This window comes from Muscardinus avellanarius (genome assembly GCF_963383645.1).
Source record: "Muscardinus avellanarius genome assembly, chromosome: 1".
NCBI lineage: Eukaryota > Metazoa > Chordata > Mammalia > Rodentia > Gliridae > Muscardinus > Muscardinus avellanarius.
In genome coordinates, this window is record NC_137786.1 from 102,182,156 (window position 1) to 102,197,889 (window position 15,734).

The 15,734-nt window shown below is 44.5% G+C and overlaps 1 protein-coding gene across 5 annotated transcripts in view; it reads left to right on the top strand.

The window, feature by feature from the left end:
- Window positions 1-5,212: 5,212 nt before the first annotated feature.
- LOC308274910 (ankyrin repeat and KH domain-containing protein 1) overlaps window positions 5,213-15,734 on the top strand; it is a gene marked incomplete at both ends in the record, with an annotated part of 154,066 nt that continues 143,544 nt past the window's right edge. For all 5 annotated transcript variants that reach the window (XM_080712874.1, XM_080712875.1, XM_080712876.1 and 2 more), the window contains one exon: window positions 5,213-5,503. In XM_080712874.1, coding sequence (XP_080569000.1) covers window positions 5,213-5,503 — 291 coding nt within the window. The remainder of the gene's footprint in view (window positions 5,504-15,734) is intronic.

Here is a 15,734-nt window from a genome sequence, read left to right on the forward strand (position 1 = left end):
GTCTAAGTTGCAGAGGGCCTTACTAAGTAGCGGAGGCTGGCTGCAAATCTAGGATCCTCCTGTCTCAGCCTCCCAAGTATTGGGATTACAAGTGTGTGCCACCACGCTTGGTCTGATTGTTTTTTATTTTTTATTTGTGGTACCAGTAATGGAACCCAGGAGCTTTCTACCTCTGGGCTACACTCCCAGCCCTATTTTATACTTTATTTGGAAACAGGGTCTCATTAAGTTGCTTAGAGCTTGCTTCACTAAATACCGGAGGCTGGCTTTAAACCTGTGCGATCGTCCTGTCTCAGCCTTCCAAGTGCTGGGATTACAAGCGTGTGCCACCACGCCTGACTTGTGATTGTTTTTTTTAATGTATTCAATACTTCTGTGGGAATTTGGTTTCCTTTCTGGAATTTATATTTTAGTTATTTCAGACTGTTCTCTATTTTTTGGAGTGGTGGTAGAACTCAGGGCCTCAGGAATGCTAGGGAAGAACTCTACTACTGAGCCATACTCCAGCTCCAGTTCCTTAGCATTCCATGTGCATTTTGTGTACCTAATCATCAATCAATAAATATATGTATCAAGATAATAGGAAGGAGACGGGCGTGGTGGCACACCACTGTAATCCCTGCATTTGGGAGATTGAGACAGGAGTTTCGCGGACAACCTCAGCAATTTAGTGAAGTCCTTTGCAATTTAGTAAGGCCCTGTTTCAAAATAAAGAATAAAAAATAGGGCTGGGGGTATAGCTCAGAGGTAGAATGCCCAGTACTGAAAAAAAAAAAAAGAGAGAGGAAGTGCAGTCTTTTTTCCTATTATTTTCTCTAAAGTTACTTGGTACAGTGCCATGCATATAGCAAGAACTAAATAAATGTTGGCTGGATGAACAGATAAGAAATTGCAATATAAAGCTGGATGTTGTAGCACACGCTTGTAATCCCAGTACTTGGGAGTCTGAGACAGGAGGATCTCAGGTTTGCGGCCAGCCTCTGTTACTTAGTGAGGCCCTCTGCATCTTCGTGAGAGACCCTGTTTCAAAAATAAAGAATAAAAGCCGGGCGTGGTGGCGCATGCTTGTAATCCCAGCATTTGGGGGGCTGAGACCTGGAGGATCACGGTTCGTGGACAGCCTCAGCTACTTAGTGAGGCCCTCTGCAACTCAGTGAGACCCGGTTTCAAAATAAAGAATAAAAAATAGGGCAGGGGGTGTAGCTTGGAGGTCAAGTGCCCCTGGGTTCCATCCCCAGACCCGCAAAAAAAAAAAAAAAAAAAAAAAAATAGGGCTGGGGAGTAAACTTAGAGGAAGAATGCTCTTTGGTTCAATCCCTAGTATTGCAAAAAATTTGCAAAATATCTGAAATATTTTAGCATTTTTATACTTTTATTAGTGAGATATATATATATATATTTTATATATATATTTATTAGTGATATATATACTTTTATTAGTGATATATATATACTATATATATCATATACTTTTATTAGTGATATATATATATATATATATATATATATATATATATATATATATATATATAAAATTTGTTTGTTTGTTTTTTGCGGGTCTGGGGATGGAACCTAGGGGCATTCGACCTCCAAGTCTTCTTCAGCTCTATTTTATTTTTTATTTCAAAATAGGATCTCCCCAAGTTGCTGAAGCTTGCCTCAAACCTTTTTTTTTTTTTTTTTTTTTGTGGTACTGGGGTTCCTGGAAGCCCTTCTACCTCCGGGCTACACTCCCAGACCTATTTTTTTAAAAAAAATATTTTTATTTGAAAACAGGGTCTCCTAAGCCAGCACACGCGGCTGTCTTCGAACCTGCCCGATCCTCCCGTTTCTGCCTCCCAAGCGCGGGGAATTCCAAGCGTGCGCCACCACGCCCTGCCTGCCTCAAACCTTTGATCCTTTGGTTTCAGCCCCAATATATACACCATAAATATGTCCACCTGTTTTCCATGGGAAAACATTTTATACTTTTTTTTTGGTAGTGGTGGGGATCTAACTCAAGGCCTTGTGCATGCTAGGCAAGTATTCTACCTATGAGCTATACCCTCAACCCCAAAGTACTTTATTCTAAAGCTTACTTCCAACAAATATATTTGTTTTAAAGTGTGTGCGGCCGGGCGTGGTGGCGCACACTTGTAATCCCCGCGCTTGGGAGGCTGAGACAGGAGGATTGCACGGGTTCAAAGCCAGCCTCAGCTACTGAGTGAGGCTCTCAGCAACTTAGTGAGACCCTGTTTCCAAATAAAATATAAAATAGGTCTGGGAGTATAGCCCGGAGGTAGAAAGCCTCTGGGTTCCACCCCCAGTACCACCAAATAAAATAAAATAAAATAGGTCTGGGAGTGTAGCCCTGAGATAGAAGGGTTTCATCCCCAGTACCACACACACACACACACACACACACACACACACACACAAAGTGTGTGCGGGCACATGTGTGAGTGCATGCCTCTGTGTGTGTGTGTTTATGTGTTACTGGAGACTGAACCCAGAGCCTCCCATATGCAAGCACAAGCACAGTACCTCTGAGCTACCTCCCAGACCCCCCCCCCTTTTTTTTTTTTTTTTTAGATACAGGGTCTCCCTAAGTTGCCCAGGCTGGACTCAAACTTGCAATCCTACCTCAGCCCCTGGAATGGCTCTACATAGCAAACAGCAAAATCTAGAAGACTGAGAGTTCCTAAACTCTCATACTGACAAATGTTTCAAGTAAAGGTCTAGGTGAAACAAAGATTATTACTCAATCATCTAAGTATACTCTGGGGCTAGGCAGTGAGTAACAATGTATTTTTCTCTCTCAAATATACTGGAAAAAATGTATATACTTAAATTTCATTTCTGTCTCTCCTTGAGATTCATTACATTCTTTTAAAGAATTTAATGAGTTTGTTCTGAGAGTTGCATCAGAAATTAAATTTGTATTAGTGGTAGGAATGACAAGTAGTTCCTTTGTAATGTTGCACCAGTCAATACCTGTTTTTGCCTAAGGATGTATCCATACCAATTCTGGATCATCCAGCTTTGAAGTGGGTTGGGCAGTGCTGGGTTTCTTTTGTTGCTGCTTAGTTTGGATTGTGACCTAGTCACACATGCCTTAAAAACTTAAACAGCATCGAGGATATAGGCTAATTAAGTTCCACAAATGCTAAAGACAATGTACATGACAATTACATGAAGATAGTTATCTAGAATAAGACTTTTCTGTTTTCTACTATTTATCTAGAAAGAACATTTACTTCATATGTTATGTTCATAGAAACACTTTTTTCCATGTGAAATGTCAAAATGAACTATTTCCAAGCCAAAGAAATGTTAAAGACTTTCAAAAATAAATGTTCAAAAATAAATGTTTGGTAAGCAGGGTGTGGTGTGGGACACCTATAATACTAGTACTTGGGAAGGTGAGCCAGGAGGATCAATGGTTCGAGGCCAGTTTCAGCGACCTAGTAAGACTGTTTTAAAATAAAAATAAAAAGGGTTGAGGTGTAGCTCGGAGGTAGAATACCCTTGGGTTCAATCCCCAGTAAAAGAGACAGAGAGAGAAGAGTGACAGAGAGAGAGAGAGAGAGAGAGAGAGAGAGAGAGAGAGAGAGAAAAGAAGAAGAAGAAGGAGGAGGAGGAGGGTGAGGAAAGAGAAAAGAGAAAGTGGAGTGATCCTTAAGAGGAGGACCCTCTTAGCTTTGTTTTGTATCAGAGTGATCTGGCTACAATTTATCTGGCTGGCAGAGCCCAGGGAGGGCGGGGAACTCCTGAAGGAAGAAACTAACAAAAATGAAATTTTCCTATAGATTTGGTACTTTGCTATGCACTGTAGGTCATCACCTAAGTTATTTCTAACAACCACCCAATGAGGAGGGCGCTAATATTACTTCCATTTTACAGGGAGTAACACCAAACACGCCAAGGTCACCCGCAAATAAGTGGTAGCACCAGAATTCGAAATTGCCCCCAAGCACGCGCTCTTCACTGCGGTGTTCAACCCTGAGGTCGGATTCTGCGCGCTGTTCTCCGCTTCCCACCTTCCTTCAAGGGACAGTTCCCGGTACTGAGGGATGGCGCTGTCCAGCCCGCGGGCCTGTAGCCTTTCACAGACAGGAGAACGCGGCCCCACTAACTAGGCGATCTCGCCCGAAGGCTGTGGAATCGCTGCGCCCAGCCATGTCCGAGCACGCGGGCGGACCGAGTTGCTTCAGGGCTGCCATCCTGAGCTCTTCCCCAGGCCCCTCAGCTCCACCCGCGGGCTCAACTTTGAAAGGCCTCAGGCCCCCGCGGGATCTGCCTGGGCCGCTCCCGCCCCCGCGCTGCTCTCGGCCCCCTCCTCCCGTTTACGCAGTCAAATGCAGAAGAGTTACGCCGCCACACTGTGTCAGAGGCGGCGAAGGCTCCAGTGACTGACGCGGCAGTTTTCCAACCAGGCAATGGCAGGAAGGCGGGGTTTCACTGAGACCGCCTGCTTCCTTCCTCCAATCCTGGTGCAGCTACTTCCCGGCCACGGTCTCCGCGCTCAGCAGAGAGCGACAGGTGGGAGCTGTGCTCCCTGTCTTGCACCCTCGACGTACGCGCTTCACTAGGAGCAGGGTTAGGTCTAACTCCGAATTTTACTAACTATTGCTGGTCATCATTTCAACCCTTAGCTAAGCAGAAGTAGAATCTTCTCAGCCCTTTCCCGTCACCTCAGCTGGGGGCAGGTCTACTAGTGTCCTCACCGGCCAATTGTACCTCGCGACGTTCTGTGACAAAGTGACCGGCATTTGATGGCACCAATGGAGTTTTCCTTTGTTAGGGGTCACGATGACTGACCACAGGGCCAACTAATCCACTTTAAGGTCGTGACGCGCTTAGTGAGCGAGGCTGGCCAATAGACAAGGGAACAGACCGGAAGTCAGCTTGTGGGTAGGAGGAGGCGGGTGTTCGCAACCGCCTAGGCCTGCGCGGGTCAACGCAGCTTGGAGGCCGCGAGCCAGCGAGCGGCGCGTGACGAAAGCCTGAACGACAGCTCAATTGACCAATGATCTGAAGGCGCCCGGGAGCTGCAGCCAGTGGCGGGCGGAGGGGGCGGGAGGCAGCAGGTTAGGCAGTGAGAAGTTAGTGGCGCTGCTGGGACGGGGGGGAAGGAGAAGCTTCTTCCTCCTGCTGCTCCTCTCCTAACCCGGATCAGCAGCGGCGGTGGCCGCGAGTAGCTCCGCAGCGTCTCCGGCTCCGCGAGCGAACCATGCTGACGGACGGCGGAGGCGGCGGCGGCACCTCCTTTGAGGAGGACCTGGACTCGGTGGCTCCGCGATCCGCCCCGGCCGGGGCCTCGGAGCCGCCTCCGCCGGGAGGGGTCGGGCTGGGGATCCGAACCGTGAGGCTCTTCGGGGAGGCCGGGCCGGTGCCCGGGGTCGGTGGCGGCGGCAGCGTCGCGGGCGGAGGGGACGCGGCTCTGGATTTCAAGTTGGCGGCTGCCGTGCTGAGGACCGGAGGTGCAGGTGGCTCTGGCAGCGACGAGGACGAGGTGTCCGAGGTACGGCTCCAGCACCCGGTTCTCCCGCCCCTCGCGAGTCGGGAGTTCTTCGAGGGCCAGCGCAAGGCTGGGGCCACCCTGGGGCTTGCCGGGCGTACTCGTTCCCTGACAGCGCTCCGCTCCATGGCGGCAGTGGCAGCCATGCGGGCCTGCTGAGCGCTCGGTTCACTCTTCAGTCCGCGGCAGGAGCGGGACGATTCCCGTCGCCGTTAGTAGACCCACAATAGGGAGTCCTTTGGTCTGAGCTTCGCGCGGGAACTGGGACTCCTCAGGCTACCTCCCGCCCACCCAGCTTTGAAGATGGGGGAGGGCGGGGTCTTGCCGGAGTCCCTGCCCTTGGTACTGAGGGAGATCGAGGCCGACTTAGCCAGCTCAGACAGCGATCTACTTCACGCTCTCCACAAAGTCGAAGGGCACATTTATTTTCCTTCTACCTTATATATGTCTTATCTGTGTTTTAAAGCAGAGCTCTTATTTTCCCTCTTTAGTTTCAGACAGGTGAGTATTAAGGAACTCTTTGCTTTTACCCTGGTAAATCACGTGACTTGCTCCTGGGACGTTTTGTGAAGTTAGACAGGAAAAGGAAACTCCAGTGCATCTCTCAGCTTCGGAATAGCCGATAGCTGGACCCTGAGGTTTTTAGACTGCGAGAAGGTGAAGCACCCATGTTTCGGACATCTTTTCTATTGCATTGAGGAGAATGAGTTATCAAATTCTTCCTTTCGTTTTACTTTTGTGTATATGTGCGTGCATGCGCGCGCGCGTGTGTGTGTGTGAGTGTGACTTTGGGTATTGAACCCAGGAGCATTTTTTTTTTTTTTTTTTTTGGTGGTACTGGGGTTCCTGGAAGCCCTTCTACCTCTGGGCTACACTCCTAGACCTATTTTTTTTTACATTTTTATTTTGGAAACAGGGTTTCCTAAGCCAGCACGCGCGGCTGGCTTCGAACCTGCGCGATCCTCCTGTCTAAGCCTCCCAAGCGCGGGGATTACAAGCGGGCGCCACCACACCAGGCTCAACCCAGGAGCTTTTTACCACTGAGCTACATCCTCAGCCCTATTTTATTTTTATCCGGAAACAGTCTCGTTAGGTTGATGAGAGTCTCACTACTTGCTGAGATTGTCCTCGAACCTGTGATATACCTGTCCCAACCTCCCAAGTACTGGGATTACAGGCGTGCACCACCACACCCGGCTTCATTTCTTTTAATTCTTTATGTGTACACATTTTTAGTTATGTGCAATTTAGGATGGTAGGCAGTGTCTTTTGGGCTGTAGGGAAAGGGGTAAGATTCATGCCTTTTTCTCTCTCTTTTTTTTTTTTCTTCCTGTAGTATTGGGGATTGAAAACAGGCATTCTACCTTCAAGCTACACTCCACTCTGATTTTTTTAATGTCTTATTTAGAAACAGGATATTCCTAGGTTGATGAGAGTTTTACTACTTGCCGAAGTTGTCCTCTAACCTGCATTTCTTCCTTCTCAGCCTCCCAAGTACTGGGATTACAGTCATGCACCATCATGCCCGGCCCTGTTTTCTCTTGATAGTGGCTTTAATCTAGTATTGTCCTGTGTTAGCTATCGTTTTAAGTGTTAAGAGTGTTGTTGGTGTGTGTGTGTGTTTTGGTTCTTAGGTACCTGGTTTGTCCCTTGTGACCAATTATTTTAACCTCTGGTCTTGGTGTTAAAGTACAGGAATTTCTCTGTGTGCACTAACAATCCTGCTCTTGCATTGAGAGGAATAAGGAGAAATTATTTGTGGCTTGCTGAGTACAGTTAGTCCACTGTCTTATCATTCTAGGTTTGAACAGGGCTTTCTTTATATTTAAAATCTTAGTGCATTCTAATCCCGACATTTTGCTTTGGAAAAAACTGTGTAGGTTATAAGGGGGATTGTCCTTTTTTCCTCCTTTCTTGTAATCTTTCTTTCTTTTTCTTTCTCATATGTGGTACTTGGGATTGAACTCAGTGGTGTTTTACCACTGAGCTACACCCCAACCCTTTTTTGTTATTTATTTATTTATTTATTTATTTATTTATTTATTTATTTTGCAGTACTGGGGATGACACTCAAGACATTCGACCTTTGAGCTACACTTCCAGCCCTATTTTTTATTCTTTATTTTGAAACAGGTTCTCACTGACTTGCAAAGGGCCTCACTAAGTAGCTGAGGCTGTCCATGAGCCGTGATCCTCTTGTCTCAACCTCTCAAATGCTGGGATTACAAGCATGCACCACCATGCCTGACTTATTTTTTATTTTTTTAAATTAAAAAAAAATTTTATTTTCGCTGGAATAGAACCCAGAGGCATTCTACCTCCAAGCTACACCACCAGCCCTGTTTTTTTTTATTGTTTATTTTGAAACCAGGTCTCACTGAGTTGCGAAGGGCTTCACTAAGTAGCTGGGGCTGTCCATGATCCAGGATCCTCCAGTCTCAGCCTCCCAAATGCTGGGATTACAAGCATGTACTACCATACCCGGTGATTATTTTTTATTTTTGAAACAGTCTCACAGCAGGGCATGGTGGTGCACACTTGTAATCCTAGTACTTGGGAGCCTGAGACAGGAGGATTTCAGGTTCACTGCCAGCCTCACCTATTTAGTGAGGCCCTTTGCAACTTAGTGAGATCCTATTTCAAAATAAAGAATAAAAAATAGGGCTGGGGGTGTAGCTTGGAGGTAGAATTGCCCCTAGGTTCAGTCCCCAGTACTGCAAAAAATAAAATAAAATAAAAAGGAAATAAAAGAAAAGAACAGGGTCTCACCCTGGCCTCAAACCTGTGATCTTCCTGTCTCAGCTTCCCAAGTAGTGGGATCATTGGCAAGCACCACTGTGCCTACTTGAGGCTAATCCATTGAATGTCTGTATTTTTATTTATTTATTTATTTTGGCGTTACAGGGATGGAACCCAAGGGCATTCTACCTCTGGGCTACACCCCAGCCCTACTTTTTATTCTTTATTTTAAAACAAGGTCTTATTAAGTTGCAGAGGGTCTCAATAAATAGCTGAGGCTGTCTGAGAACCTGTGGTCCTCTTGTTTCAGCCTCCTAAGTACTGGAATTACAAGCATGTGCCACCACGCCCGGCTGAATGTCTATATCTTTGAATTTTACTATATGGAAAATAACTTCTAAGCCAAGATGAGACAGCAGTTTTATTTGTTTGTTTGTTTTTTTAGCAATTTTATTTGAATAGGCAGTTATGGGGAAAGTCTGGAGCACCCCAATCTTTGGCTTGTGGATGTCTCTTATCCTTTCAAGGAAACTTGATGAGAAGTGAACCTAAAAGACATGGACTTTTAGTTAGGAAATGGAGTATGGGGGCATCTTTAGACTAAAAATTAGAGTTTATTTTTCTTTGAAACTTGCAGAATCTGAAAAGGTTTGCTTTGATCTTAATGTGATAGAGAGTCTCCTTGATTTTTCTGAACCATTTTTACATAATTGTCATGGGTAAGATGAAAGATCATTCATTTGCTTTTATATAAGTGGTAGTTAAATTTCTTCAGAGGTAGAATGCTGGTGAGCCTTTAAAGTCATAAATCTATCTCTCTTTCTCTCTATATAATTTCATTTGGAGTCACCATACCATGTGGTTAAAGTTATGGACACAATCCACACCTTTTGTGTTTATTTGAAGTTTATGGTAGAAATCATATATTTGTGGATCCTTTATACCCATTTAGTAATAGCTAATTGTAGCAGAATACTTTATTCTTCTGTTTTCTTATATTTTCTGAGCCAGAAAAGAATTTGGGTATTAATTGTATATGTAGATCTCATTTTTATTTTTTGCGGTACTAGGGTTTGAACCAGGCTCATTCTGTCTCTGAGCTACACTCCCTTTTTTTTTTTTTTTTTTTTAAGTACTAGAGATGGGACCCAGGGGCATTCTAACTCTGAGCTATACTCCCAGCCCTATTTTTAATTTTTTATTTAATTTTTTTTTTTTGTGGGTGTAGGGATGGAACCCATGGGCATTTGACCTGTAAGCTACACCCCCAGCCCTATTTTTTATTTTTTATTTTGAAACATGGTCTCACTAAGTTGCTGAGGTCCTCACTAAGTTGCCGAGGGCCTCACTACTTAGCTGAGGCTGTTGAGAACCGCGATCCTCTGGTCTCAGCCTCCTGAATGCTGGGATTACAAGTGTGTGCCACCACGCCCAGCCTCCCCTGCCCTGTATTTTATTTTGTATTTTGAAACAAGGTCTCACCAAGTTGTGGAGAGCCTCATGAAGGAGCTGAGGCTGGCTGCAAACCTGCAATCCTTCTGTTTCAGTCTCCTAAGTACTAGGATTACAAGCATGTGCCACTTAGATCTCACTTTTAGAATAAAAGTTTCTAGGATACCCTTAGACTTTAGTCTCATCTAAGGTGATGTTTAGAGTCTGTGTAGATCTCTCTCTCTCTTTTTTTAACCTATGGAGAAAGAAAATTTTGTGTTTGTGTCTTATTTCTCCCATGTGATAGAGAAAACATTCCTGGAATATCAAGTTTCAACTGTATCCTGTATGTGATAGGGTATGGTCTATGACTTATACTGCCTCAGCATATTTCTTGTTTTAACCTGTTTCTCTCTGATAAAATGAACTGTCTTTTCTCATATTATTGCTTTTAAGTTTTCAATGTGAAGGGATCAGAAATAATGTTTTTTAAAAAAATACTTCCGCCGGGCGTGGTGGCGCATGCTTGTAATCCCAGCATTCTGGAGACTGAGACTGGAGAATCACGGTTGGCGGACAGCCTCAGCTACTTAGTGAGGCCCTCTGCAACTTAGTGAGACCCTGTTTCAAAATAAAGAATAAAAAATAGGACAGGGGGTGTAGCTCGGAGGTTGAATGCCCCTGGGTTTCATCCCCAGACCCGCAAAAAAACAAAAACAAAACGAAACAAATCTTCCTAGCTGGGCATGGTGGTTTATACCTGTAGCCCTATTACTTGGGAGGCCGAGGCAGAATTGCAGGCCAGCCTCAGCAACTTATTGAGACCCTGTTTCAAAATAATAAAAAGGAGCTGGGCGTGGTGGCACACGCTTGTAATCCCAGCATTCGGGAGGCTGAGACTGGAGGATCACGGTTCGCGGACAGCCTCAACTACTTAGTGAGGCCCTCTGCAACTCAGTGAGACCCGGTTTCAAAATAAAGAATAAAAAATAGGGCAGGGGGTATAGCTCAGAGGTCAAATGCCCCTGGGTTACATCCCCAGACCTGCAAAAAAAAAAAAAAAAAAAAAAAAAAAAGGGCTGGAGGTATAGCTCAGAGGTAGAATAACCTAGGTTCAATCCCTACTACCAAAACAAAGTAAAATCCCCTGTCATTTGAATAATTTTAAAATCCTCATTTTTATCTTTCCTACATATTTTATTTTATTTTTTATTTTTTGCAGTACTGGGGATGGAACCCCAGGGGCATTCTACCTCCGAGTTAGATTCCTAGCCCTATTTTTATTTTTTATTCTTTATTTTGAAACAAGGACTCACTAAGTTGCAGAAGGTCTTACTAAGTAGCTGAGGCTGTCCACGAACCACGAACCGGGATCCTCCTGTCTGAACCTCCCAAATGCTGGGATTACAATGCCATCAGGCCTGGCATTTTCCTACATATTTTAGAACCAAATGCCTAGATATCCAGAAAGATGATTTGATTTGTAGCTTTGACAGTGAAGATTATCTTGTTCCCCAAATGGGGCAGGGCAAGGTAAGAAGAAATATGGCCAGGTGTGGTGGCTCATTCTTATAATCCCAATCCTTGAAAGGCCAAGGCAGTAGGATCTCAGGTTCACAGCCAGCCTCAGCTACATAGAGGGGCCCTCTGCAACTTAGACGCTTTCAAAATAAATAAGCTGGGTGTGATTGTGAAAGCCTATAATCCCAGTACTTTGGAGGTTCAGACAGGAGAATCACAGGTTCCAGGGCAAGCCTCAGGAAGTAGTGAGACCCTGTTTCAAAGTAAAATAAAAGTCAAGTTGTGGGCATAGCTCAGAGATAGAATGCCACTGTGTTCCATCCCCAGTACAAAAAGAAATAATAATAATAATAATAATAATAATAATAATAAATAGGGCTGAGGATGTACTTGGAGATAGAATGCCCCTGGATTCAATCCCCAGTACTGCCAAAAAAAAAAAAAAAAGTAAGAAATGTGAAGAACTAGTGTATTTGTTTTAGAACTAATGGAGGTCTTATACATTGTGTGTGTGTGTGTGTGTGTGTGTGTGTATGTGTGTGTGTGTGTGTGTGTGTGTGTGTGTGTGTGTGTATTAGTTGCTGGGGGTTGAGCCCAGGGGCATTCTACCTCTGGGCTATACCTCCAGTATACCCCTAGCCCTTTTAATTTTTTATGTTGAAACAGGATCTTACTAAGTTGCTGAAGACTGGTTTCAAACCTGTGACCCCCCTGTTTCAGCCTTCCAAATACTTGGATTATAGGCATTTGCCACCATGCCAAGTTTATTTTAATTTATTTATTTTGTGGTACTGGGGATTGAACCCCTGGGCATTCTACCTCTAAGCTACACCTCTAGCCCCCCCCCCCTTTTTTTTTTTTTTTTGCGGGTCTGGGGATGGAACCCAGGGGCATTTGACCTCCAAGCTACACCCCCTGGCCTATTTTTAATTCTTTATTTTGAAACAGGGTCTCACTAAGTTGTGGAGGGCCTCACTAAGTAGCTGAGGCTGGCTGTGAACCGTGATCCTCCTGTCTCAGCCTCCCAAATGCTGGGATTACAAGTGTGCACCACCACGCCCGGCTTCTAGCCCTAATTTTTATTCTTTATTTTTGAAACAGGGTCTCACTGAGTTGCAAAGGGCCTCACTAAGTAGCTGAGGCTGTCCGCGAACTGCCATCCTCCTGTCTCAGACTCCTAAATGCTGGGATTACAAGTGTGCACCACCAAGCCTGGCTTAGCCTGGTTTATTTTTATTTTTAGACAGGATCTCACAAAGTTATGGAGGGCATCGCTAAGTTGCTGAGACTGGCCTCAAGTCTGCGATCCTCTTGTCTTGGCCTCCCAAGGAAGTAGAAGCGTAGGCTACTGTGCCCTGCTGAAACTGATTGTGTGTGTGTGTGTGTGTGTGTGTGTGTGTGTGTTGTTGGGGATTTATATTGGAACTGTACTGTCTTAGGGAATGCCATCATTTGGCATCATTTGGTTCTTGTTTTATTTTATTTTATTTTATTTTATTTTATTTTATTTTGTGGTACTAGGGATTAAACCCAGGGGTATTCTACCTCCTAGGTACACTTCCAGGCCTATTTTATTTTTTTATTTGAAAACAGAGTCTCATTTGAAATAAGAATCTCATTGCTTGCTGAGACTGTCTTCAAATCTGTGATCCTGGCCGGGTGTGGTGGCGCACGCTTGTAATCCCCGCGCTTGGGAGGCAGAGACAGGAGGATCGCGCAGGTTCGAAGGAGACCCTGTTTCCAAATAAAAATGTAAAAATAGGTCTGGGAGTGTAGCCCGGAGGAAGAAGGGCTTCCAGGAACCCCAGTACCACCAAAAAAAAAAAAAAAAAGAAACAAATCTGTGATCCTCCTGTCTCAGACTCCCAAGTATGGGGTTTATAGGTGTGTGCCACTATGCCTGGCTTAGTCCTTGTTTTAAACATTGTGTAAATATCTATTTTGTATTTATCCAGATATATTGAGAATGTTCTTTATATATCAAAAACCTTAAAACAAGAGCCAGAACTAGCAGGGTGTGGTGGTGCACACTTTTAGGATTGTAGTTTTTATTTTGTTAGCAAGTGGAAGTAAAACAATTTTTTTTTATATGGTACTTGGGGTTGAACTCAGGGGCCTTCTACCTCTGAACTACACTTCCAGCCCTATTTTATTTCCTTCCTTTCTTTTGCTTGCTTTCTTTTTATTTTGCAGTACTGGGGATTGAACCCAGGGGCATTCTACCTCTGAGCTACACCCCCAGTTCCTTTTTTTATTCTAAATTGCAGAGGGCTTCACTAAATAGCTTAGGCTGGCTGTAAACCTGTGATCCTCCTGTCTCTGTACTGGTGTGTGCCACCATGCCTGGCTTTATTCTTTATTCTGAAACAGGGTCTCACTAAGTTGTAGGGGCCTCATAAGTTGCTGATATTGGCCTTGAATCTGTGACCTTCCTGTCTCAGCCTCCCAAGTACTGGGATTACAAATGTGTGCCACCAGACCTGGCTTGAAAAGTAAAATTTCTAAAAGACTTTAAGATTTATATTTTCTATCTTTCTGTCATAAGAATATTTATGTATACTGTATGTATATATGTATGACATTGCCTTTCAAAATTATTATTACTATTAATTTACTTTTTTGAGGTACTAGGGATTGAACCCAGGGGCATTCTATCTCTAAGCTATACCCTCCAGCCTATTTTGTATTCTTTATTTATTTTTTTAAATTTATTTTGTAGTATTGGGAATGGAACCTACGAGTATTCTACCTCTGAGCTACACCCTGGTCCTATTTTTTTTTTTATTTTTTGGAACAGGGTCACACTGAGTTACGAAGGGCCTTGCTAAGTAGCTGAGGCTGTCCGCAAACCACGATCCTGTGGTCTCTGCCTTCTGAATGCTGGGATTACAAGGGTGCGCCACCACGCCCAGCTTGTATTCTTCTATTTTTGAAGCAGGATCTCACTAAGTTTCAGAGGGCCTCACTAAGTAGTTGAGGCTGGCAGCGAACCTGCGATCTTCCTGTCTCAGCCTCCCAAGTACTGGGATTACAAGTGTGCACCACCATGCCTGGCGTCAAAATTATTATAAAAGTAATACACCTTCAGCCGGGCGTGGTGGTGCATGCTTATAATCCCTGCGCTTGGAAGGCGGAGACAGGAGGATCGCGCAGGTTCGAAGCCAGCCGCGCTGGCTTAAGAGACCCTGTTTCCAAATAAAAAATATAAAATAGGTCTGGTAGTGTAGCCCAGAGGTAGAAGGGCTTCCAGGAACCCCAGTGCCACCAAAAAAAAAAAAAAAAAAAATGCAATACACCTTCAGCAAGTAATGAGACTCATCAATCTAGGGAGTCCCTGTTTCAAAATAAAATAGGGCTGGGGGTGTAGCTGGGCGGTAGAATGCTTCTGAGTTTAGAGTTTAATCCCCAGTACCATACACACATACACAAATTCATTATAGATAGTAGGTATAAGGTAGAAAATAAAAATCCTTTTTCCCACTTCTACCAGTCTTTTTTTTTTTTTGGCGGTACTGGGGTTCCTGGAAGCTCTTCTACCTCTGGGCTATACTACCAGACCTATTTTATACTTTTTATTTAGAAACAGGGTCTCTTAAGCCAGCGCGCTGACTTCGAACCCTCACAATCCTCCTGTCTCCGCCTCCCAAGTGCGGGGATTACAAGCTTGCACCACCACGCCCAGCTACCAGTCTTTTAACTACCACTTTTTTTTTTCCTTGTGGTACTTGGGATGAAAACCAGGGGCATTCTACCTCCGAGCTACATCCCCAGCCCTAGTTTTTATTTCTTCCCTCCCTCCCTCCCTCCCTGTCTGTCTGTCTGTCTGTCTGTGTCTGTCTGTCTGTCTGTCTGTCTGTCTGTCTGTCTCTCTCTCTCTCTCTCTCTCTCATTTTTTGCGGTACTGGGGATGGAACCCAGGGGCATTCTACCTCCGAGCTATACCCCCAGCCCTATTTTTTATTCTTTATTTTGAAACAGGGTCTCACTGACTTGCAAAGGGCCTCACTAAGTAGCTGAGATTGTCTGCGAACCACGATCCTCCTATCTCAGCTTCCCAAATGCTGGGATTACAAGCATGTGCCACCATGCCCAGCTTTTTTTTTTTTTTTTAATATTTATTTATTTATATTTTGCGTGTCTGGGGATGGAACCCAGGGGCACTCGACTTCCAAGCTATACCCCCTGCCCTATTTTCTCATCTTTATTTTGAAACCGGGTCTCAATGAGTTGCAAAGGGCCTCACTAAGTAGCTGAGGCTGTCTATGAACCGTGATCCTCCAGTCTCAGCCTCCCAAATGCTGGGATTATAAGCCTGTGCCACCACGTCCAGCTTCTGGCTGGCTGGCTGGCTTGCTTTCTTTCTTTCTTTCTTTCTTTCTTTCTTTCTTTCTTTCTTTCTTTCTTTCTTTCTTTCTTTTTGGTGGTACTGGGGTTTCTGGAAACCCTTCTACCTCCAGGCTACACTCCCAGACTTATCTCCAAGACTTATTTTTATATTTTTGTTTGGAAACAGGGTCTCTTACCTGTGCGATCCTCCTGTCTC